Genomic DNA, 27,011 nt, shown 5'->3' with positions numbered 1-27,011 from the left:
TTGTTATTGTTCATAATTTTCTATACGTACCATGAAGAATTATGTGATTGTTATTGTTCATAATTTTCTATACGTACCACGAAGAATTATGTGATTGTTATTGTTCATAATTTTCTATACGTACCATGAAGAATGCACCGATCTTTTGTGTAAGTATAAAATCTACGTCCTTTTATTCACAGTGAAGCCAGAAGAAGGCATAAGTACCCAAAGGCTATAATGAATAATCAAATTTAGACGTTTATTATTATTTGTTTTTGTAGTTTTTATTTTTTCAAGAAAAATGTCTGTAAATGTTGATTAATTTTTCTTCTGAAAATAAAATCTAAGTAAATGTTTAATCAACATGTTTCTCAAAATTAATTATATTATATTAACAACATATGCATAAAGAATTTTTATCTTTTTTTTTGTTAAGTATCTCACGAAAACAAAATTTTTTGTTTATATTTGGTTATCTCCTGTAAGTGGTCCTGGATTAGATATTTGACATATTTTTTATGTTCAAATCTTCTTAATAAAGCCTTTTAGATTGAAACATGCGAAAAAAACTGATTCTCAAAGAAATATGTCTACATGGTCAAATGTTTGAACCTGAGATTTACTAATCGTGATGGTAAAGGCAATGAAGTTTATGGTAAAGGGTAAATGCACGAAGGTATAACTTTTCTTTAAAAATGCTTATACATTTATTGACTATTTTTTAAGAATATCTTCCCTGAGGTGAAAAACACCAATAATAGTGTATTGTAACGTAATCTATTGGATTGAAAATATATTTAAGTTGTTTTTGGCATATGCAGTCACTGAGGTTTATTATATAATATGAATTATCCTTGATAATTGTCCGAATATTCTAAGATTTTGTTGTAAAGATGATAATAAATGTTTAAGAAAATAAATATGATAATAAAACAAAATCCCGACTCAACTGGGATGTGAACGAGAGACTTCCAGATAATAGTCGAGCAGTATACCACTGTGATACCAACTCTTTGTAATGTAATGCCAAACAATAATTAAACATCCTATCATGTTATTGTGTTGTTTTCCCTTAATGTTGTAATAACTTTCTCTAAAGGTGATAAGTTAATTAAGAATTTAAAAAATTATAAAAAATTCCTCACACCACTGGGATTTGAATTCGAGACTTCCGCTTAAGACAATTTCAACGTTACAAACAGAGAGTCAAGCCTTATCAACAAAGGGAGCGTTAAGATCAGAGAGTAGCTTTTATTATACATTATCCTTGTATGGCTGATTAATTATCCTTCATATGAATGATGATTCAGGTTAAGAGCTGCCCATAAAACTACTTCCTCTGTCATAAATTATGAAATTGGAAAAATATGCAAATCCTGTAGAATTATACAGTTGACTATCTATACCTTAAAATAGCATCAGAGAAGGATGATCAGCACATTAATATAAGAATTCCAAACTACCTTAGCAGCATTCAACCACATGCAGAACTGCTACCATTGCATGTTATCCAGAAAGTGACGGCTAGCAACAACAAGGAGCGTAGAAATAGCTCCCCAGACACAGCAAAAAAAAAAAAAATGTACAAAAATAACTTACAGATGAAAGATAAAAGTTTTATACAACATTGAATGAAACCTGGGTACTCTTGAATGATAACAAGAGATGGATTTTTACATGATGGTACGAGAATAAAAGAAATTTTTTGTCAGACTTTATAATTGCTACAGGTTTTTTTTCCAGGAGGGTACTAAAACTTAACAAAGTTCACAGAAAAACAAATGTTGACTTTAGTTACCATCAAGACACCAATTATGTGATATGAAAAATCTGCACTTTATATTCAGGATGACAATATGTTATACTACGTCAGGAAGGGTTATTCATCATGTCACATGTCTGAAGCCACTACACCATTTATATGATCCACTGAGAATAAAACTGATGTTCACAATATATGTTTCTCTGAAATTCGTGCGAAGTCAATTGACTACACAGGAATGAACTTCTATCCATTTTCTTTTCTTCAAATGGTCTTAAAAGAAGCACCTTTACAGCAGAGAATCTTTGCAAAGCTTTTTCAATTCCATAGTGTACGATTGACCTTGCCATCCTTTGTAAAAGTATGTCATTATGTAACTTACATTGTCAAGTAAAATAGTATATAGTCGTGGCCATCAACTGATCAATAATGGAAAAATAGTTTACCAAAGGTAACAAAAAACTTGAACACTGTTCTTATCAAGCGTAATTAGCTCCCTGTACTACGGGGTTGATTGGAATTCCTGTGATTCTAGTTTCTATATAAAATTTTCATTGAAAACAACTTTTTTCGACAGATAAATGGAAGCTTCTGGGCTTTTGTGAATATAAGCCCTTCTTTGTTTTTTGTGCACAATAACAGGATATACCCAGATTCATTGCAATGATTATTCCAGGTTGGAGAATAATTATTCTTGTAACCATAGTCTTTCCATTTCAGATGTTGGTACTGGTTCTGATTGACTTATGCTGTATTTGTAATGCCTGTTGATCTGCTCTACAAGTATTTCTACTTACACAGAGAACACTAAAGAAACTATGCCTTTTGGCTCTAACACCTTTTAACAATCTCGATGTATAACTAACACCTTTTAGCCACTAATCAAGTTTTCGAGTCATTTTAAAGTAGACAGCGCAGTTTCTTATTATATATGTAGCCGAATCCTGTCTATCACATGACTCTAGTTCTGAAATATTCTCAGCATTGGCAGGGAAATATTAACTAATGTTCCTATGTTTCCATAATCTCTATAAATGACTCTTTGGGATATATATCTTGAAATGGTTATATTTGATAATGGAATTAATTATTAGAAAACATTGAACCATGAATAGATGATTTGTTTGTTTGTTTGAAGTTAAGCACAAAGCTACACACTGGGCTATCTGTGCTCTGCCCACCACTGTTATCTAAATCCGGTTTCTAACATTGTCAGTCCGCAGACATACTGCTGTGCCACCACGGATGATGAATTAATAAAACTTAGCATTATTTATTCAGTAAGGATTTTAAATGATTGTTGGCTGGAAAATCGAGAGAAAGTAAACTGGCCTATTACTTGCAAAGTTACATTAGAGGAATTTATAGGTAAACATTCCAGGTTTTGCGAGTTTCGTTAAGTTGTGCATCGGAAGTCATCTAATGAATAGAACATTATTAAAAACTAGCTAGAGTTACCGTCTCCTGGACGAAAATTATGTAAATTCATGATTAATTAAAGGTTATCTTAGAAGATGAAAAGTTGCTTCCCTTATATGTAATTGTAAAAAACGCCCATAAAAACTGCAAAACACAAATTTGAGTGTATCTCCACATGGACCCAACAAACCTTCATGCCCAATTAGGTGAAGATCCATCTACAGGGGGAGAAGTAGTTGTAAAAAACGCAAAAATAACCATAAAAACCTCAAAACGCAAAACTGATAATTTGTATGTATCTCCCGTGAACCCGATGAACCTCCGTACAAAATTTATATAATTTTTATACGGCTATGACATGCAACTCATATATTATATGAATAGATATTTGGCACCAATTTACCATCAATATTGGAATATTAAGAATCAGTTGTGAATTTTGGAGAGTGATGAAAGGTGCAAGACTAGTTTCAAAGTGATGGGTAATACGTGGTTAAGTATGTTTAAGTTATAATATAATGATTTCGAAGATGTAAGCCAACAAGTCACTTGACAACCATAACTGATATAAAGTTGTGGTACAACAACATTCATTAGAACCACGTTTTTTTAATTATCTGGCGTTTTGTAAATAGTTTGATGCCACCAAAAATTTATCATTTTGGGAAGAATATGCAGCAATATAATGATTTCGAAGATGTAAGCCAACAAGTCACTTGACAACCATAACTGATATAAAGTTGTGGTACAACGACATTCATTAGAACCACGTTTTTTAATTATCTGGCGTTTTGTAAATAGTTTGATGCCACCAAAAATTTATCATTTTGGGAAGAATATGTAGCAACCTTTTCCAATGAAAAATACTCATGCACTCAAATCATTAAGAATTTTCAGATCAGGGACTAGAAATTACAAGACTTGTACTTAATGGTATTGAAAAACAAAGGAATATGGATAAACGTGGGGCACGTGGACTACAAAGCAAGCCATGTCTTATAACAGGAGAGAATACATGAACACAAACGTCAGTGGCAAAAGGAATTTACTGAAGGATCTCCATGTGAAAAAGTTACACAAGTCATGTGTTCACAAGTTGCTTCCATCACTTCAACTGTTGCACACCTCATCCAGTTGGACAATGAAATGGGTATTCATACTATCCCATATTAAGACATACTGTTCAGGTTGTTGAACGCAGCACCTGTAAATAGATTTCTGTGTGATCAGATTGTTGAAATTAGCGCTGAGGAACTGCCGTCCTCGTACATTACAGTTAGGGGGTGCAATGGGTGTTCTTAAAACATGCCAGCCTTTTATAACGGAAACCATAGTGCAAGGCTATTGCTGAGATGCACGGTCATCAGTGAGTGTATGACCGTATGGGGTGACAGGAGTTGTAATGCTCCCAAATTATTTTAATGTAACTTACTCAACATCTGTATGTGCATGGATGCAGGCAAATTATGAGTTTTTATTGTGATTGTGCTATGCGAACAATGACAAATTGTAGAGAGAGTGTTATGTTGTGTGGCCTTTTTTCTATGCATTGGATGTGGGATCCATATGTTAAAAATTAGCACTTATAAATACTCATGAAAAATAAAAATAAATTAAATGAACATATTCTATGGTTCTTGTTTTCTCACTAGTAAACACTGTATTGTTGCAAAGAAATAATACTACCTTCTACAAAGCATGTACTACTTATGCAAGGTTTCAGTATTAACAATATTAAACTCTTGACCGACACGTACCCGGTGGGACAGTGGTAAGTCTATGGACTTACAATGCTAAAATCCAGAGTTTGATTCCTCGCGGTAGAAACAGCAGATAACCCACTATGGATTTGCTCAAAAGTAAACAAACAATGGACTGATCCACACAAGGACAGTACTGAAAATTAGAGAACATCTTTGAGATCATCAACATGTATAATGCTAATGCCAATTCTGACACCAAAACCTTCAAATCATTATCAAAAACTTCACCAGACAGCTACTTTAACCTAAATGAGAATAATCTCGCTGAATAATAAAAATAGAAATATTGATAAAATACAGAAGTAGAATATACAAGCTACAGAACAACTGTAGATATTTTGTTTCTTAAAGTAAATGCATGACATATTGTGATGATATTTTAACACACAATTTTAATTTACAATTTGTTTATGCTTCAGTATAAAGGTCCACAATTTTAAAATTCATACCGATGTTACATCTATTGATGTTACATCTTCTGTCTTTCTAAACATAGCGTAGAACATGTAAACTAAATTATTGTTTTGTTACGACTAAGTGATTGCGTAATTCAGTGAAAGACTTAAGAAATTTTATGCACTAACAAAACGTAATGCATGGTGGTTTCCAAAAGATAAGCAACCAGCATAAGAATAAATATAGATCCAAAATGTTGAAAGATTGAATCATCAAATTGTGGCCACAAATACATTTAGATATGTTAAAAAGTTTAATAAAAACATGAAAAGTAGGTCCTGTCAAAACATGTATCTAAGCATCTGTGTAAAGACACTTGAACACTGTCTCTTTCATTTCAGTTTTGACTCTAGTAAAACAACTGTGTAAAGGTCTCCTTGCACAAAATGGGTATCTATCTTCGTCTACACCAGAAGTTCCCAAACTTGGGTCTGTGGGCTCACGGATGTCTGTAGGAAAGTGTCAGGGGGACTATAGCAAATTCACAAAATACACATTACTGTTAAGGTACTCAGTATCTATAGATTCATTTGGTGGGAGCTTCAATTAGGATGTGGAATGTTCCGGGGGAACTTGGGCTGACAAGGTATGGAACTCCATGGTATAGACGATTCCATAAGGTATTAAGTGATTGATGGACTTAAGGCTGGACTGTCACAGATTAATGTGGCTAAATGTAAACAGAAGTGTTGTTTCCCGTTTGTGGACACAATTCCAACTACACAGAGACAATACTAAAATACCAATATTGGGTCGATCGTGGGTCACAATGTCATCAGCTGACCATTATGTGCCACGACTAAACATATCTTCTACACCAAGCCATCTAATTGTGCTTAAGTTTCTGCACAGAACAGTGAGGTTAGTGTCAGCTTCAATAGTCTCCATGGAAAATGGCTCTGTGGAAGACAACCAATATTTCCTTGACCCACTAGCACAAAGTTTGAGTTTAAGAAAGAAATATAAATGTATACATAATACACAAATTTTTCTTTCACATTCTAAACATATATAACTTATACTTGGTTTAATGTATCTGTGCTCTAGATGGTTGCTGACGTACCTTTTATATTTATTTTAGGGATAAAATTGATTTATTGTTCTTATAATGTTACTGAACAAGAAACATCAACATTTATAAGGTTTCTAGTTACTACTTATTGTGGTAATACGGTAAGATGTACCCTTATTAACTTTCCTCTGCATGTCATAATAGATATTCTTGTTTCTTTTTACAATGTTCTTCTTCTAAAAGTTTACGAAGATTTCATTTTTTTTTCACAGTATAAAATGGTATATAAACGTTTGAAAGGGGTATTACGAATTTAATAGTTTTAGTACATAAAATACATGATGGTTATTTAATGTTTCACACTGATTTTACTAAGTTATTTCGAAAAAGAAATTTGTGTTTAAATAAAATATGCCAGAGAAATGTGTGCCAGTTATACGCCAAGTATTTTACACGATTAAAAAATAGTCCGTAACTTAGTAATGGGAATTTAACAAGAATCTTTCCGTGTGCAAACGTGTGTGTGTTGTGACGTTGTATTATTAAATAGGCGTTTTTGGCTACTTTAGATGGGATAAACTAATCACGCCTGATATACCTTACCTCGCTTTGCCAAGTGATATTTGGTGAGGGATTTCCATCTATGTGACATTTGATGACCTTTGTATGGCCCTTTGGAACAATTACTAAACCACTGGAAGGCTCAACTGCTATAGACGGTGGATCTGCAATGAGAACCTTAGTATCAGCATTAAATAATTCACATATATATTGATACATTGCTTATTATCACATTGTTATGTTGAAACGAGTGATAGCTGTGCTACTTAGCTATAAAATAACTGTTTCTGTCAACATTAATAATAGTAAAGTTACTAATGGTGATAGTATATGTAATATACCTTGGTTGTTATTAAGCACAAAGTTACTCAAAGAGCTACCTGTGCTCTGCCCACTACGGGTATCAAAACCAGGTTCCTAGCAGTATAAATCCGCTGTGACACTGGGGGGCATATGCCTTGGATATGTCGGCGTTTGTTCATGTAACTTTTAAACTGGAGAAAAGGTAAAGCCTGACAGACTTGCAAATACATATGTGAATATAAAGCAAGGTTCTTATTGAAAAACAAGAATTACTATAACAATAAAAACTGTGAAGAGAAAGAACTCTTTAACTTATTTTTTATATCTAGTTTGCAAAGAAAATTACCGAAAACTAAATCTGAGTAATAACACAACAAATAAGTTAGTAAATGTTTCATTGTTAATAAAATGACTTACATTTGACATTTAACGTATGAACAAGTTCCACTGGTGGGTTACTGCTGATAACACACAAGTATTCTCCAGAGTCGTGTCTTGAAACATCCAGGATTTGAAAAGAATAATCATCCAGCACTGATATTCGACTGTCATGTGTAATACGCTGTTTCTCGACTAATAGAACTTCTTTCGTCCCTCCAGCGTTCTTTTTCCACAGCAACGCAAACTCTCCTGTCATTAGAAATATGTATATTTTGTTCATAATACATTCCATATTAACGGAAAACAATTGTATGTTATTTGAAAATTATATTAATTTATGAAATTATTATTGAAGTTAAAATCGTTTCACAGAAAGTTTATAACAACTATAAATACATTAATAAAATTATCGGCAACAATCACTGTGAGTGAAACAATTTGACTATTTATATTAACTTTAGCATTGTTGTATTACATATATACAGTAGCATTTGAGACTCATATTCTAGATCAGCTGTCAAGTTGTGGTATTTAACGAAAAGCATCCAGGGTAGATAAACGAAGTACTAGAATATTATTTCTTATTATACCTCTTACTTAAAATCCAGAATGGACAAATTGGGAATATGCTAAGAATATACGCAGTATTAGGAATCTTCAATGGATTCATGCCTTTACATTATAGCAGCAGTTCAAAACATTTATATTCAGAAATGATAAAAAAAACAAAAACATTTTGCTTGAGCTCTGCCCTTAGTCAGCATCCTTATGAACAGAACGTAAGTGTTATAAACTTGCCTTAATCAGATCTTCAGGCTGAGGTTACATGCTACAGTGGTTATTTCAAAAAATCAGTCATAATTTTGCATCATCTCTGAGTTGAGGATCATACGCAAATGTCTTGGTGGTAGAGTTTTATACAAGTTAGTACGAGCAAGAAGTTAATCTCTCCTTAAATATAAATAACGAGAACGATCACTTAAGCCTGAAAACCTAGGATTATAGGACTATGAATTAAATCTTGGTATTAGTTGAAAGTGTTTTATAAACACAATTATGCAATCTCTTGTTCTCTGAAGATGTAACTCTCTTTCCCTCAAGCAGACATAGAAATTAATCTACAGGTTAGAACATGGCTAGATCAGATTGTAATACCCCAGCAGAGGAAAATGTGGGCCACTTTCTAAAAATGTCTCAGGAGATTATATTTTGGGGTAGGTATACTCAGAAGTGGGTAGTTTAATATCTGATGCTGATTCTGGAAAGTACATAAGATGAAGCCTTACAAACTTTGTGTGAAGAGCAACCCTGAGTTGTGTTGCAATCTCGATCATAGAGTCAAATTCAAAGGTGAAAAAATTGGCCTCCTCTGAGAATTTGACTATTTATTTGGATGAACTAAGTAGATTATTTTGGAAGGTATTCCAAGTCATGTTAGCTGCTGATCTTATGGAATTTTCATTCACTAGTTCACGTGGAGTTGCTAACCAAATCCATGGAATAAGTTATATAAGATGTCAGCCAATTTTTCTTTTGTGCAACTGATGAAATACAATACTGTGGATAAACCACCTAGTGCCACTGAACACACTTGGCTCGAATGCAGTGGGCCGCTTATTAAGAAGTAAATTATGGTGTCACAGGAAAAGCAAGTGGTATTGTGTTAGTATGTTATGGATGCATCTTTTGTATTGGTAGAACTGTTACATGGAATTAAGTTAACAAGAGGTAGCATTAGCTCAGAGAGTCATCTATATAATTCAAACAATAGCATTATGATGGTACTGTTTTACAGACAATTGGCTATTTAACTTTTAGCTGGAATGGTCATCAATACAGTCATGGACAAAATTAACGTAGATCAGCTGTGTAGCTGGCAATATTTCAGCTGTATTATGCCAAAAGTGAATATGTGGTTTCCAGAACAACTGAGATCAATGGATGGAAATTGTGCTCCTAATATTAACTCAACAGAGAGATGTAAGTCTGGGTAGTGCAACGATAACAAGTCATTACATAAACACAGGTGACTCATGTCTTATAAATCAATTACCGCATAGGATTCCTTGAAGCACCAGCAATGTTGCGAGTGTTGAAATCAAGCAGATGTTGAAGCATAAAATAATCTTACCCTTGGAAATTACATGGCCATCCCCAGTAAGTTTTAAGGAAGACTAATGATATTATAAAGCAAAATAGATCAACAGAAAAAATTTTAGCATCAGCAAAGAAACCAAGTAGCCCACAGACTTTTGGAAAACAAACTTTTCTCCTGGGAAGAGGGAGAAAATATCTAGGTTTTTGCAAGGAATGCGAGTAACTCAACATAGTAACATGTATTAATGCCATTCCTGTGCTATGAGCAGAAGAATATTTAGACACATGCTCAATACACTAGATCTGGCTTATGGCTAGTGGCAAGCCGAACTGGATAATAGACAGTATAAATTTTGCGTCAAGTCATTTCTTAAGTGTAATGTAACTTTCATGTTCACAAAGATAATGCCAATCAAGGACTGTAATGGAAGAAACTTCCTATCTATGTTTTTAACATTTACTTTTTAACCACATGTTTTAGGTTACCACTGAGAGCCTGAAAATAGTATTTCAGCATATTAAATGTGCAGCGTTATAATTGAAAACAGGATAAATTGTGTTAAAATGTACAGATGTGGAGTTTTTTGGTCATATAGTAGGCAGGGATAGAGTTGAATATATATATATATATACTGAACATTCAAATATTACAGTGGTCAGTTACTGTTCTTACCCTGAGACCAAAAGAGAAGAACGCAACTGATACTGGTGAATTTAGAGTAGTTTTATCACAGCATGGAACATGTAATTGCATGTGAAAGACATACACTAACAACTAAAATACGACTTTTATATGAATTATGCCACAATTAGTCATTTCTACAGATTTTGGTTTTCAATTACTTTCATTTTCAGGATATCATTGAAGTTGAAGCTGTTTTGATTCAACAGATGGCGTTTGAAAATTGTATGTGAGTCCAGCAAATGGGAAAAGGGACTGATTTTGCTGTTTATTACTAATATTATTGGTTTATACTTGAATGGTGACATCATGTAGTGCGAGAAAAATGTGGTTAATATGTGACTTTCAGTGTGCATAAACACATTATTATATTACAGTATTCATGGATTGGACTTGGTGTACATAGTTATGTACAGACTTAAGAAATATCCGAGAACACAAATTTTCAGACAAATATAGGATTTAACTTGAATATAGGGTTAAGTGCATTACGCTCAAATGATTTTGAATATTCAAATAAGTAAGATGATAGAAGATTATGGTGAAACAGCATGTATTAGAACTATTACCTGACATTGTTTAGTAAAGTGTAGGGATTGCGATGCCAGCAAAAACTAATCCACCACGGGTATCGAAACTCGGTTTTTATCGTTGTAAGTCCGCAGACATACCGCTGTGCCACTGGGGGGGGGTCTAATTGGTTTTAGGAAGGATTTGTAAAAGCCCTTTCATATGTAAGATATTTATATACTTCGGTCATAAAGATGCATTCAGAACACGATTTAGAATTTTCAAGATAAATACTGTACAGTTATACTTTGTAAGTACTGCACGTACTGGAAAACAAAGGAATATACATCAATTTGAGTCAAAAATGAACCCAGAAAGAGACCTGCAACACGGTTTACCTTAGCTATGGTAAGCAAGGCATGTCTTGTATCAGATAATAATCCACAAACATAAAGGTAAATGGAAAAAAGCTGTCGACGTAGCTGAGGCAACAGTATTCAACATAATCAAGAAGACTATCTGTCTGGAAACGAGGCTAAGAAAGTATGGGCTCACCAATATAAGGCTTAAAGACATGCCTCCGATTCAACTATCACAAACCTCAGGTAGCTAGAGAATGAAACAAGTATTCATTCTTTCCCATATAAAGATGCCCGATGCAGCATCTGTGAATTTCTGTGCGATCATACTATTGAAACAGGCATTGTGATAATTCAGCTTCTGTGCTTCGTGAATTCGCTAAGCAGGCCCAATCTCGTCAGATTTTCTTGAGGTAAGGGCCAAAACACTAATAGTAGTAACGGTACTCGACTGATGACATAATTAATTCACCATGTTTCTCTTATGTTTCAATGTGAATGAACATTCACGTGGTTAGCACAAGTCTCTCTGGGTATGTTTGATATTAACAATTTAACTAAGTAACGTAATGTTTATTCAATTTGGTACAAAACTTTGAGAGAGAAATAGTTTGACTCTAAATTTCCACCAAAAAGCGATCATATTGTATATGAAATAAGAGTACACACATAGTGTTTGTGTTATGTTTGAATAAAGATTGCTTATTGTCTAGCTTTACAACAATAAGAACGATAATGTTTTTAACAAATCTGTGTTTACTTGCTCTATAATAACAAATAATAACAAAAAAAGCGTCAAATGTGAGTCACACACTATTGCCTAAGCCGCTTTTTATCCAATTAAATGCCAGGTTTCATCATGTTAGCAGAGTATACAATCACAGTTGAAATACTTTTGTTATGTCAATAATTTATTAGGTATTAATTATTATGACATATATAGATAGTACTTTATTCAGGGAAGCGGGGTCTATAGATCTCTAAATTCTGTGACTTTAGATCACAATAATTTGTTTTAACTATTTCATTAATGGACTTATAGAGGTTTCCAGTAAGAATAATATACTTAGCATCTCGACCTCACATCTCGTGTGCTGTACGTCACTCTCCACTAGCGTAAGGACAAAGACTTTTACCCAATACCAGAACTCATCAAGTGTCTGGGCATGGAACACAAGGAAAGCATCAGCGAAACGTTCCTTATATCAATAACTTATACGATGTCAATTATTATAGTATATATATAGCCTTATACCAGTGAAATATGGTCTACAGATCAGTGGTTTGTGTGACATTACATCACAATATGGTTGACAGTAATTTGTAATAAATATTTCTTTACTGGTCCTATATGAGTTTCCAGTAAGAACAGTATAATAATATCTCCACTAATGTACCTTGTGCGCCGCATGCTAATGCCCACGAGGATTTTCGCTCAATATTAGACTTCGTCACGTATCCAACTGTGTACAACATTTCCATTATGTATTTATGTTTCCATTATCATGTAAGTGGCACTCGTGTATTTGATATTATGGAAATGACAGTCCCCATCGCGAAATGCTACTAAATCCTTAGCTACATGTTTTACGTTTACTGTGCAAGTTCTACATCCTACTATAATGTACGTAGCGTGTATATATATGTATCTATCTTTGTGACCGAAATAATCTATACGCCATCTATTGAATGCCATCACAAACAAAAATCCGTAAAAAATTTCACACTTTGGCTATTCAAGATTCAGAGAATTCGAAAACTAACTACGATATGTGCAACAACCATTTCTCTATTACAGAACGCAATTTGAAATAAAAGTACTCTCTTCACAACAAGAACTCGACTTTTACTAGGACTGTACGTGAGGGTTTGATTATATCTTTATTGACGTAATTTGTAAATGTAATATTAAAAATGCAGTTCTTAAAAACTGTTTTCTTTTTCAATAAAGAGTAGAACAATCCGAACACTTTACCGTGCAGTACTTCCAAAAAAATCTTTTTTTTGAAAATATTCACTTCATCTAAAGTTTTTCAATGAGGCATGAATACTACGACTAGTAATTACTAGTACAAACAGCCGACCGCGGGGCGTCCTTTCTGCTAGTAAGTATGATTTCCTAAGGTGAATAAAGCTGTGGTTTTAAGTTCCTCTAATTTGTTAACTTTCAAAAATGTCTCTCCGTGGGTCAGCAGTACGTTTATGGATTCGCAATGCTAAATTCTGGGGCTCTATTCCCCGCGGTGGACAGCGTGCAAATAGCACATTGTGTAGTTTTGCACTAAGAAAAGGCCCAGCATGGCCAGGTGATTAGGGCACTCGACTCGCAATCTGAGGGTCGCGGGTTCGAATCCTCGTCATACCAAACATGCTCTCCCTTTCAGCCGTGGGGGCGTTATAATGGGACGGTCAATCCCACTATTCGTTGGTAAAAGAGTAGCTCAAGAATTGGCGGTGGGTGGTGGTGACTAGTTGCCTTCTCTTTAGTCTTACACTGCTAAATTAGGGATGGCTAGCGCAGATAGCTCTCGTGCAGCTTTGCGCGAAATTCAAAACAAACAAACACTAAGAAAACTACAGCTTTCAAAAATAATGTGTGTGGAAATTTATTCTAGAATATGTGTTAAATGTTATAATGGCGTGAGATATAATTAATTCGGATAAAATACGCCACGAATAATATAAAGAATCATAATAGCGCCATGTTCAGTGAGTGGAGTAATTAGTAAGTTTTGGCTATTATCATATTTCAACACGTATCAATACTTTTTTCTAGATTTTGTTGCTGATTATATGTTTAATAGTTAAAAACAGAAAGTAGTAATTGGAAAACGTTCGTGATCTTTCCCTTTTGTATGTTAAAATCCATTCTGTAATATGCTAAATCCATATTGCATGTTAAAATCCATTCTGTAATATGCTAAATCCATATTGCATGTTAAAATCCATTCTGTAATATGCTATATCCATATTGAATGTTAAAATTCATTCTGTAATATGCTAAATCCATATTGCATGTTAAAATCCATTCTGTAATATGCTAAATCCAAACTGCATGTTAAAATCCATCCTGTAATACCCTAAATCCATATTGTATATTAAAATCCATTCTGTAATACCCTAAATCCATATTGTATACTAAAATCCATTCTGTAATACCCTAAATCCATATTGCATGTTAAAATCCATTCTGTAATACCCTAAATCCATATTGTATATTAAAATCCATTCTGTAATACCCTAAATCCATATTGTATACTAAAATCCATTCTGTAATACCCTAAATCCATATTGTATACTAAAATTCATTCTGTAATACCCTAAATCCATATTGTATATTAAAATCCATTCTGTAATACCCTAGATCCATATGCATCGAAAACCTCGTTTCTAGATAATTAATATCTCACCTAGATGATCAACCTGGCATGCAAAAGTGATATTTTCTCCCTCTAGTGCATCAATCTTCTTAGGAGGATTAAGAGTCTTCGGAACTCGTGTAGAGGGTTGCTCCTGGGTCTCGTTTTTCGCTGAAGAATAAAAGAAAAAATATAATTTATTATCTGTAATTCTACATTAAAAATAAAATACAAAATGGACTAAGAACAATAAAAATTATGAAGCTTTAACCCCACAACAACAAAGTTTTAAAATAGTATAATCCTTATGCTCATTTTTAGATCATGTGATGCAAATTATCTTTATATTATGCAGATTAAGACAGTAATGGATATAATATTTAATAATATTACAGGTATTTAAAATCTAACTATTTAGGAATGAAACTAAAAATCAGCTTGGTAACCATTATATCTTATCAAATATATTGTTCTTGTGTTCTTACTTAGAAAGGGTTTCATCAGTTGGGTATATCTACCGTTAACGGAATTTTGGCCGTAATCCCAAGTAATACATTGATGACGTTTAGCAAAGCAGATGATATTTCAGAACTATTAACGTCAATAAACAATACACTTAAGAGAAATTATCCATAGTTTTATGTTTATCCTGGTATTACGTTTCTGTATATGTTTACACTTTTTACTTGATTATTTTCCAAGAGTGACTTCATTACGGGATTCTGTACAATAAATCAACAACCGTCATTACGTTAACAGTAACGTACCATAGTTTAAATGATTGTTTTTTAACATTTCTAAAAAAACATATAATCATGTTTCCTATATCTACTTGAATCAATTAAAAACTAGTCAAGAGTAACTGATAAAGACAAACCTAATTATTACGTAATTTTCATATCACGCTTTATAGCTTCGTGTACGTGTTGCACTTTTTATGTTTTTTTTTTACCATCGCATTATTGCGTACTGTCTTTCAGACTTTGAATCCAATAACCTTCAATTCCGTCTCTTTACAACACTGTCACTTGCATTTCCTTTACTGTGTCTAAAGGATTTATAAAAACATTTTGATGTCTGAGTTCAAGAGAATAAAACAAAACAAAAAACACTGAAGGTGTAGAACCTCCAACGATTTGAGGAAATGGTAATTTTCCAAGTAATATTAGTCGTATTAAGAAGGATACCTATGAAATATGTAATATGAAAGATAACATTACTCAAGCAAAATAATAATAATAATTATCAACATGATACATGATTTCTATGCGAATATGCTTTTAACATAACTTTCCGTGAAAAGTAAACATATACTGATTTATGTTTCGTTAGAGTTATCATTCTAGTGTCACTATGTTCACAGGAGGTTGCTACTGATGTAAAGTTCAATTTCAGTATTAGTTCACACAGAAGATAAATTGAAAGGTGAATGGTCTAAGTAATATCGTCATGTTTGCTTGAAAGTTCAATAAAGTCTGATAGATTTCCGATTATATAAATAAAAACACAACAAAACTCAGATTTAACGTACGATCAAATAACTCACTAATTAGGAAAAGCATGTTTAATTAAAGAATGAATGATTTTACCGTGAGATAGAAAAATGGATACATTTTGTATTTGAAAAGAATTATTGTGAGCAGGTTCAATGCCCCCTCTTAGAACATCTATGATAATAGAAAAATATATCACAAACAGTATTTAACCGTTCAGGGGAAGAAAAAAGCAAATGCTTTTCAGCTTATGATGGTGAAAATGTAATAATGGTAATAAAAGTTCCACAAAACCAACAGTTCTTTCATGCTTTAGCCGGGGGTTATTGATTCATTTTTTCTAACCTATTAAAAGACTTAAACATCTATACGTTAGAATTCTGCGTTGTATTTGGTTAAAGCACATTACCAGGGAAGTTTTAAAGAACGTTGAAAATGAATCATGCACGAGTGTATATTAGATGTTCTAATGATTAATCAGAGTCAATTTGTCGACAATATCACTATTGAAAAAACCCTTTTCAATCACGTTATTATACGATAGCCAGGAAAGACTCGCCTTTCAATCTAAACCTGTTCAAGGTAACGCCCAAGACTGTTCTGTTTAAATGTCAGTTCTTTTTAGCATCTTTAAGTTTAAAGTATCTGGCTGTTAAGTGAACGCTTGGCTACATAAAGAAGGAAAAGAAAAAGGTTTGTAATTATATGAGGGCGTGGATATTCTGTCATTGACTTAATCGATAAGGACATAAATTTTCTAAGAATTAAAAGAAATAAGATTTTTATGAATTGAGAGACTAAAACAATTTCAACTTGGAACACTTATAAATAAAAATACCTTCAAAATATATAAATGTTGAACAAAAACGTTTGTAAACACGAACATAAATCACATATATTTCTAGCCAAACCAAAAAAAAATTAACGATGTGAAACAAAATTATATTTAAAAACAACATATAATTTTTGTTTTCTAATTTAAAGATGCGAGTTCCATCAGCTGCTCGAATGTTGCTAGTACATCATGTAAGTCAGATGGAATGACACACAACTTGTACAATTCTTCTCAAACGCCCAAAGTAAACAAAGTCATCACATTCTGCCTACGAGTAGTCAAACACAATGGTTATGTGATGATAAGCTATGTTTGTTTTATACACGTACAACAAACGCATCACCCTACTCATCCAGCAACATACTAAGTTTTCTGTGCTGTTTTACAAGGAGAATATCGAAGCAATATTATACTACAGTCCACGGATGTACTGGCAACCATACATTTGTTTATGGACAGGATGCAGCCAAAACAATTCTAACTATGCAGCTAGTTTCAGTTAGTTTTTCTTCAGTAATTATAAGTATTTATTCCATCTGGTAATTGGAAAGAAGTTTTACCTTAATTACACGTCCTGATTCAGAATATCAAAAATAACTCGTATTTGCATTAAACTTTAAACAAGTGCAGCTTGTTGTGTAGGCAAAACAACAACAACAACAAAAAACACAGTTTCACGCATAGTTTCTGTTACTGCTTTGCCAGGGAATACAGACTGACTTTATACTGTTCTGAAAAATAATACTTGAACAATCAAAGGAATAGTAATGTCATTAAATCCACATTTTACGATCTTTACTGATCTTGGACTTCACTTAGACGTCACAATATGCTATTTCTGAGAGCTAAAGTTCATCTATAAAACAATTAATGCAACATGTTCATACTTAAGATGCTTACGCTGAAACGAAGATCTACTGTGGTTCAAGTCATAACCTGTGAGACTGCACCAAAGGCAAAGCATAGTCAATCTTCTTTGCTCATTCTTAGCCATTCTCCACTGGAGAGAATAAAAACAGTTTGCACTTGCCAAAGTATATGTTTTCCTTGTAGTGTAGAATGTGCTGAGTTAACCATCACTTCTTTGGTAACATAGACAGAGAGATCATTGTGCACTTCATATCTGTGGTCAAAGTTGATCTGAAGCAAACTGTTCAGACTAGCTGGTGTGGCAGTTATCAAAGTCTGTCTCTTCATCTGCTATTAGGTGTTTAGGCAGAGGAAGACCTGTTTATTCCAAAATGCAGGCTAAGGCCATTCCCATCTCCAAAGTCTATCAGACCATAGTCAGAGCAGGTAGTCTAATTTTATTCTGCTAAAGCACTGACAATAATAGTTTTCAGGTTACATTAGTGGTAGGTCATAGATTACAAACTCCATATAGCCCCGTCTAATAGGTGATACCTAACCTGGCTAAATGGCCACATATGGAGGTACAGGTGACTGACAAGGCTTTGTCACTAGTGAAACAACTGGCAACTTTCTTGTGTTTTCTATTTCAAACCAATATACAACTGATACTGCTTGTGTAAGAAATGAATTATATCTTATTACATGATGCACGTTTTACTTGACAGATCCTCGATAAATGTCTTCAATATAAAAGTAATACACCAAAGATATGCGAAATTATGTTATCATCAAAAAAATTATTAAAACATGGAATTTTTGCTAATCACAGAAATTATAATAACATCTTATATTTTTCCCCATGGCTTCTTTTTGTATTAAACATAAAAGTGAATTAAAGATTCGGTGAGATAAGTGCTTTGAACTCCTGATTTCACTAGAGTTTCTTATTGACGAGTAAGTTCCGTAAACAAATGGGATTCACGTGATTGATACAGCACCGGCTTCTAAAAAAGAACATCTTATCCATCAATAAATAGTTTGGGAGGAAAAATTATACAAATCATATGTGATTAATGTTAGGAATCCTCAAAATCCTAACCTACTCAAGAATCCAAAAACTGTAAAGATAAATACTCACAATATTTTTCACTGACTCTAATATTAAGTGCAAGAAAACAAAACAAAGATCTAACAAACAGCATTTATTTAGCAGAGTGAAAGGTCAAAATCTATATTATTAGTCGGCTGTAACTAGTAATAAAATTATGACTTTGATATTGATTTAAATAAATCAAATGAAAATTACAGTTTGTTTACTACTTTCATTGAAAAAAATACAACATTTACATTTACACGTGCACTTCAATGTCCATAATATATTGAGGTTTTACTGGACTTTTTATACTGGCAGGGAGTAAATCCCTTTTCAATTTTTATTTTTGTTGAATACTTTTGCAACAGGAACTCATCCCTCTCCTCCGCCTATCCTGTGATTCTTTGTTCCCTCACCAATTTCAAAGTTTCCCTTTATCCTCTTTCATCATCATTTCTTAAGCATGTCTTGTAAGTGTCTATTTATTTTAACCTATTCTGAATTTATATAATTTTGTTTCATGTCCAACATATTCTTGAGTATTTTTAATTCTTTGTCTGTCATATCTTTCTATTTTTTCAGGATTTACTTTCTTCTCATGACTGTCATATTTGCTTTGTAATATGTTTATATCTTAACCTAAACTCCTCTATAACAGAGAATATCAGTATTTCTTTAACCATGCATATTTTTAACTAAGGTAAGGACGTGCCTTGATACAGTGATTGACTTACTACATATCTTTTTTGGTTCTTAACTGGTTTCTGTCATTTCGGTCATGTGTAGAAATATAGATGTTACATATATTTTTTTCTGATAATGAGTTTTGCTTAAGGACGTGGATGACATGTGGTTCTGGTAACTGTTGCAGATCTTACAGTTTTCAGTATAATACAGAGTTGTCAGATCATCCTTAACTTTCGTTCTTTGGCAGGAGTCTTCATTTATAGTTACCATAGTCAAGTGAGGAGCTTGTTTGATAACTGTAATATTCCTAGATAGAGGTGAGCCTAAATACTAAGACACCAAATCACAATAACGGGAGATTGTACTTGCTAATCAAAGTTAAATTACGAATGTCTCTACGAAAAGAACAAACAGTTGTCTTGCGAATGAAAGCAACACTTTATTCAACAAACAATGATACAAATGTCTGTAGACAATTGCCAAATTATCTCTTTTCGAAACAGTAAGTGCGTTAATATGTTTAAATTGAAAATGCATTATGTTTATGGATATTTAACAATTAAAATATTATCATATATTAAAAAATAATACTCGTAGTTGGGCTCCTGGGATATGAACCGCAAAATACTCATACTAAACAGGAATGGAATAGTTTCTGTTAAATTGAAAATAAAATACACAATTAATATTAACTACGTTAAAACAAGATATCGAAAAGCTTAAGTTCATTGAAATGCTTCCCCTATTTTCAATTTTTAGCAAAGTAATTAATGTTTTCGCTTTTTTTGTAGCCATATAAGATCTATTTAAACAGATTTTTTGAAGAATCACAAACAGCTTTTGCTTGTAATATGGGAATGGAAATTTGATCATGAAAATCGCTTTTTGAGAAAGATTGTTTGCGATTAGGCATACCGATGATTGCGGCTAGGACTGCCTTGAGAGGTATTATTTGAAATGAAAATATTTAATGTATTCGTAATTTAAATTTATAGGGTGTCATCAATCTTTACGAAATTATTTATATATTTATTGAATATCATGATAAATTATGTGATTAATTTCTAAAATACCTTATAATACTGGGCTTGCGGATCGGAAGGTTCAAATCATGCATGTCACTAAACACGTTCTGCACTTTCAGGTGTAAGGGCTTTAGAACTGTGACAGTCAATTCCGCTATTGGTTAAAACTGGCCACATATGCGTTGGGGTGCTACTGACTAAATCTATCTGGGCAGCAGTTACAAATCATGGATCAATATGCCTGAAACTTGTGGGATTTTGGACTGGTCATGTAGCCTTTAAGTGGCGTATCGTGCGGCTCGGGTTTAAAATATCAAAAATTTAATTTTCTTAAAGGCTTCTATAATAGAGGTAATGATGTGTGAATAATTGTCAGGCAACTGCTACTGATATTTTTTTTTCTTGTAAAGAAGAAAGAAACGTTGTCATTAATGGTTCTTGAGTCATAAATAATTTAATTACCCCAAACGGTTCAAATTCTAATTAATCTAAGTCGAAGATTAAGGGTGCAACAATTTATTATTACTCAATGGTTTAAAATCTGTGTTTTCAATAGGTTAAAAAAGGCTTAAAACAATGGTAAGATATGAATTAACTTGTAAATAGAACATCGGATAGCGTTTACCAAACAATGCTATCCGCTCTACAATGGATATTTAACAAACTGAATAGTAACGTGTAACATTGAAAAATAGTTGGAGGTCAGTAACGAAAGAAATGTGTAAAAAATGAGTGATTTGTTTGAAAGTCTAGTTCTCAATATATTTATGATATATTATTATCACCTTATCCTAAGTGCATTATTTCAATTGATATATCAAAAGTGTTTTGTTTCCTTAATGTACATTATATTTAAAGAGGTTTATTGTCTTGTTTTTAACAAAGTCTTTGTATTTTACTGCTACGTGGAGAAATGTGTTAGTTTTGCATCTTTGAATGTCAATAGAATAAAAGAAAATGTTATGGTTAGTATTTACTTATGTTTATACAAGTTCCCTAAAAATCAAGAATAAGAACATATCCAAGTGCTAAAGTGTACTCATTACATACATGTTTCAGCTCTTAAGATAATGATATAATGTCAACACTTTAGAAGCTATAAAAACAGCAACACCAGTTCCACCCTTAAACTTATCTGCAATAAAGAGATATTATCACAAAGAAAGATAAACATGATTCTGGCACACAGATTTTACCATGAAGAATTAGTAAAACATGACTAACGAGTATTTCGTGTGACAATAATGTTCGTAGATGGTAGACGGGTAGAAAATTAGCCGCATAATATATGTGGTTCTTTCAAACAAAGATGATTTTGAGAAAGTGTCCCTAAAAGAATATCATAAATTGGCAAGGTTTAATTAAGGTCAGAAATAGGCTACATTAATATCATAGCACTAACATTTTCAAAACTTCATATTATTTACACAGCACTTAAACACTCAGTTCATTAACACTGAGAGACATTAGGATATCTGGCTTCATTACGTTTCTATGTCTGAAAATTCGAGCAGTATAAGGTCCTACTGTTGAACAATCAGCATGAGTAACATAAAGCTATCTCACTTTATTATGTTTTTGTGTCTGATGATTCGAGCAGTATAAGGTCCTACTGTTGAACAATCAGCATGAGTAACATAAAGCTATCTCACTTTATTATGTTTTTGTGTCTGATGATTCGAGCAGTATAAGGTCCTACTGTTGAACAATCAGCATGAGTAACATAAAGCTATCTCACTTTATTATGTTGTGTCTGATGATTCGAGTAGTATAAGGTCCTACTGTTGAAAGAACTTGCGCCAATTTTACAAAGACAAATAAACCTATGTGATATATAACACGTTCACAAACATTTCAGATATAGTAATTTATCATATAGAAGGAGTAGCTACGTTTTCAACTTCTGATTATTTTAAGTAGCCGGATTTTAACTCCCAAAATGAAAATACAGCTACAGCTATTATAAAACATTTTAAAATGGCGTCATAAGGTTCAGCACTTGAGAATCACAACTCTTATTTCTGAGGTTAGTCAAGTCACTGATATCATCATCTCTTGTTGCTTGCTTAATGACTTCTACAGTAAAGTACCCCACATGAATCTGTTTACGTTTTGTCTTCTTGTCTTAATTAAATAATAAGTTTAAAAAACTTCCAAATTCACTTCCATCCTCTGCTTCAATACGCTGTATTGATTTATCGGCAATTAAGTTGAAATAGTATCATGGTGTCTTTCTAAATTGTTAGCTTGACTTTTCCAACGATGGTACATATAATTGATTGAAACTATCTGTTCCTTATGACTCAGCTTAGCTTGCGTTTAGTCTACATTTCTCTCTGTCTCTCAGTCTTGAGTTAATTACCCTACTGTAAATGTGTCCCTGGAGCTTAATCCAGTCTTCGCCCAGAACGTACAGTTAAAGCTCAATCTAAGCATTTTGATTTAATTAAGCTAATATATTTTTACATTGTGAGAGACTGCAACAGTTGTGTTTTCTTATTTCGTCTGCATCCAAGGTCTGTGTGTGTTGTGAAGTTAAATCAAATCAAGAACTATATAAGTTATAATCATTTATTTAGTTATAAAAACATGAATAAATAAAGAAGAGCCAGACAACGGTATTTTTTGATAAATAATGACTGTTAAATTTTCTTCAGAATGACCAGCGTTTATTTTGTGTATGTATTCCATTTTTATTGTCCGGCCACACTCTGATGAACCCCACAGATTTCTATTACATGATCATTACATAACTTGCCAGTTAAATCTTCAGATGTTTGGGTAGCTTTTCCACCGGAGTTTCTAAGAAATCAACATCAGCTTTAAAACTTGTAGATGAATATAAAATAAAAATTGCGTTCAGTGTGGCTTAAGTTGTCCCCCTAATAAGTGCATGAAAAATTGTGTAACTTATAGTGTTACGAGAAGTATATTTGGTGAAATTCTGTTGGAGAAACTGAGAGATCTATTAGGTTCTACTGTAAGAAACAAACAAGAGAAAGTGTGAAAAAGGGTGCTGTAGAAAGCCATTTATTAACAAACACTGGATATTACACTCTTACTATCCCTTCACAGACATAAATTAACGTTCACCCGTCTGTTAGCAAGAAAAGAGGATGATCCCTGGGAATTCAATTGTTATTCGTTTTGTTGTGTGTTATATTTTATTGTCGGAAAATTAATAATATAAACTTGAGCTTACATCACTGACCTTGTCCTTTTGTACATGAATATGCAAATTTGAAAGTACTGTTTGCTATTTTCAACTTATGTATGTTCCACTAAGTACTTCACAACAATGTCTCTTAACTATGTTGTTTGAATGTGTCAACATGTAAGGTTATACCATCTTCCACTTGGTATTTCATAAGAATGCTTTTAAATTATATTGTTTGAATCGGTTAACATCTAAGTTTATATCATGTTCCACTTAGCACTTCAGAACAATGTTGTTTGAATACGTCAACATCTAAGTCAATATATTATTGATATTTGCATTGTAAATTATTTTTTATACGACTACTACAGTGATTGGTAGGATGGACATATCCTCAAGAAGACGTATTACTTAGGCATCTACAGTGTATTTTTCACGACGTGTTTATATCTGTGATGTAATAGGCAGATAGCTACGTCATTGTTTGCTTATAATTTACGATTACTAGAAGATAACAAGATCAAACCTCACTCCTGGTGAAACTAACGAATTTTTGTTATACCAGGGTTCTGATGTTTTTATACTTTAGCTGCATATATTTATAAGAAGCATACCATGTCATTCTTGTTTCGGCAGACTTTATTAAGGTTTCCATTAAAACATACTTCAAGATTTGAGATTTTTTCCATACTTTCAGTAGATCTTCCACACAACAAACTAAAACCAGTGGTTTAATTGGGTACCTGACGAAACATAAGCAATTGAAATAGAGGCAGCTTATAGTGTTCACGTGGTTTATCTTAATCGTATTTATATAAGTTTGTTTTTTAAAGTAGTTTGGTTTGTTTTGAATTTCACGCAAAGTTACACGAGGGCTATCTGCGCTAGCCGTCCATAATTTAGCAGTAAAAGACTAGAGGGAAGGCAGCTAGTCGTCACCACCCACCGCCAACTCTTGTGATACTCTTTTACCAACAAATAGTGGGATTGACTGTCACATTATATCGCTCCCATGGATGAAAGGGCGAATATGTTTGGTGGAACGGGGATTCGAACCCGCGACCCGCATTTTGAATGTGACAATAGGTTATATATGCTGGAATCACTCCTAACACTTTATATATTCTGTTTTATATCAATACAGTAATCTTTGTTGAACTATAAACTTGGTACATTTCTGTTTTTGTTTCTTTCCATTTAATGGTTTTCGAAGAATCGACTCTTCCAGTTCTCAGTTACTTAAGTTTGCTCCTAACATTGTTTGTTAAGTTTAAGGTTGAGCATGTCTAGTGATGTATGTTTCTATTTGAGGTTCAGAGATAACTTCTGATCAGTTAGAAAGCTTGGTAGATGCTAAAAGGTCGATAAATTAACTGTCTTCTGAGGTAGGTACTGTACCTAACACTTGTGTATTTTCTACCAATTTCTGCTTCAAATGTTCGTGCATTTACGATACTGTGAAAAGTTTGATTTTTATGTGTTGTAAGGAGTGTTGACATTATGCTCTATTGAATGATGGACAATGGCATTTGTGCTTGTGGTGTACTAATCCGCCAGTCCTACGTGACTATTTCTGCATTAAACTAAAAAAGTCCCAATGTTTACTTGAAGGTGTACCACACTTAGGGAATGACCGTTGAGTGTTCCTGTAGTTTTTTTGTTTTTTTGTCATATTCAGAATGAGGTGGGCGTAGTTTTCGCCCCATCGCTTGTAAATAATTAGTTTCTTGAAATAATTTTCTAGTGTCCTCTATTTACATTTTGACCTTGATTGTATTTTGTTGTAAGAACATTTTTAAGCTTGCTTCTAGTGATAACATACTCATCCACTAAATTTTGGATGACTGGTTTTATATCTCTCACTCAAATTCTAATATCATCTGGCACTTGGAGATTCAAATTCTGTTGCTGACTATCTGTTTACATAACCTGAGTAAGGTTGTTGCCCAACTCAGCACGTTTCTGAATGTTCTCGTTTAGTTTCGCGAAATTCCAAACTATAAGTTTTAGGAGTAAGTTTGAGCTTCTTTAACACTGCCGCTTTACATTCTCATACATCTCAAATTCCTTTGGATCAAGAGCAGCACGATATTCTAAACACAGACAATTAAGATTTGAGTCTTGTTTGTTTGTTTGTTTTAGAGCAAAGCCACATTGAGCTATCTCCTGTGTCCACCGCGGGGAACAGAACTCCTGATCCCCCCCCCCCTAGGAGGGACGATGTTAAAGTCAGGTGATTAATTCTATCGATGAAAGAGATTATACATCAAACCTTAACAGTATGTCTACGTCAGGCATCATAGATAGTAGTAACTTATGTGAACGCAGTAGCAAGTTATGTCTACGTTAGGCATCATAGATAGTAGTAACTTACGTGAACGCAGTAGCATGTTATGTCTACGTTAGGCATCATAGATAGTAGTAACTTATGTGAACGCAGTAGCATGTTATGTCTACGTTAGGCATCATAGATAGTAGTAACTTATGTGAACGCAGTAGCATGTTATGTCTACGTTAGGCATCATAGATAGTAGTAAATTATGTGAATGCAGTAGCATGTTATGTCTACTTTAGGCATCATAGACAGTAGTAACTTATGTGAACGCAGTAACATGTTATGTCTACGTTAAGCATCATAGACAGTAGTAAATTCTGTGAACACAATAGCATATTATATCTACGTTAGGCGTTATAGACAGCAGTATATTATGTTAACGCAGTAACATGTTATGTCTACGTTAAGCATCATAGACAGTAGTAACTTATGTGAACGCAGTAGCATGTTATGTCTACGTTAGGCGTTATAGACAGCAGTATATTATGTTAACGTACGTTATGTCGATCCTTTTCTTTATCTTGCTGCTTATCTCTGTTTTTCTTAATCTTGAAGTTACCTGTCTATTTTATGACACTTATTCTCTTATTAGTTTTATCTGACTTTTCTTCTGTTCTCTCGTTCTGCTCTCTAACTTTTGTGTCTGCTGTAATTATAACAATTCAGTCTGTGTTGGCATACTGTCCTGCAGTTCTATCTCACGATAATTACCAATACCTGTCGCGTGCACCTTTATTTACAGCATTGTTCTATGTGGATTCTAAATTATTTACCAATACCTGTCGCGTGCACCTTTATTTACAGCATTGTTCTATGTGGATTCTAAATTATTTACCAATACCTGTCGCGTGCACCTTTATTTACAGCATTGTTACTATTGTGGATTCT

General features: G+C 33.3%; 1 protein-coding gene across 1 annotated transcript in view; it reads right to left on the bottom strand.

Moving 5' to 3' along the window:
- The window catches only part of LOC106461167 (lachesin-like), an 85,157-nt gene that overhangs the window by 22,404 nt on the left and 35,742 nt on the right, over window positions 1-27,011 (bottom strand). Inside the window, exons 2-4 of the mRNA XM_013920960.2 lie at window positions 14,698-14,817; window positions 7,676-7,888; window positions 6,998-7,119 (exon numbers count right to left, since the gene is read on the bottom strand). Coding sequence (XP_013776414.1) covers window positions 6,998-7,119; window positions 7,676-7,888; window positions 14,698-14,817 — 455 coding nt within the window. The remainder of the gene's footprint in view (window positions 1-6,997; window positions 7,120-7,675; window positions 7,889-14,697; window positions 14,818-27,011) is intronic.

This window comes from Limulus polyphemus, unplaced genomic scaffold (assembly GCF_000517525.1).
Source record: "Limulus polyphemus unplaced genomic scaffold, Limulus_polyphemus-2.1.2 Scaffold907, whole genome shotgun sequence".
In the NCBI taxonomy this organism is placed as follows: Eukaryota; Metazoa; Arthropoda; class Merostomata; order Xiphosura; family Limulidae; genus Limulus; species Limulus polyphemus.
Note: the sequence above shows the minus strand (reverse complement) of the source record. Positions and strands in the feature narration are given on the sequence as shown.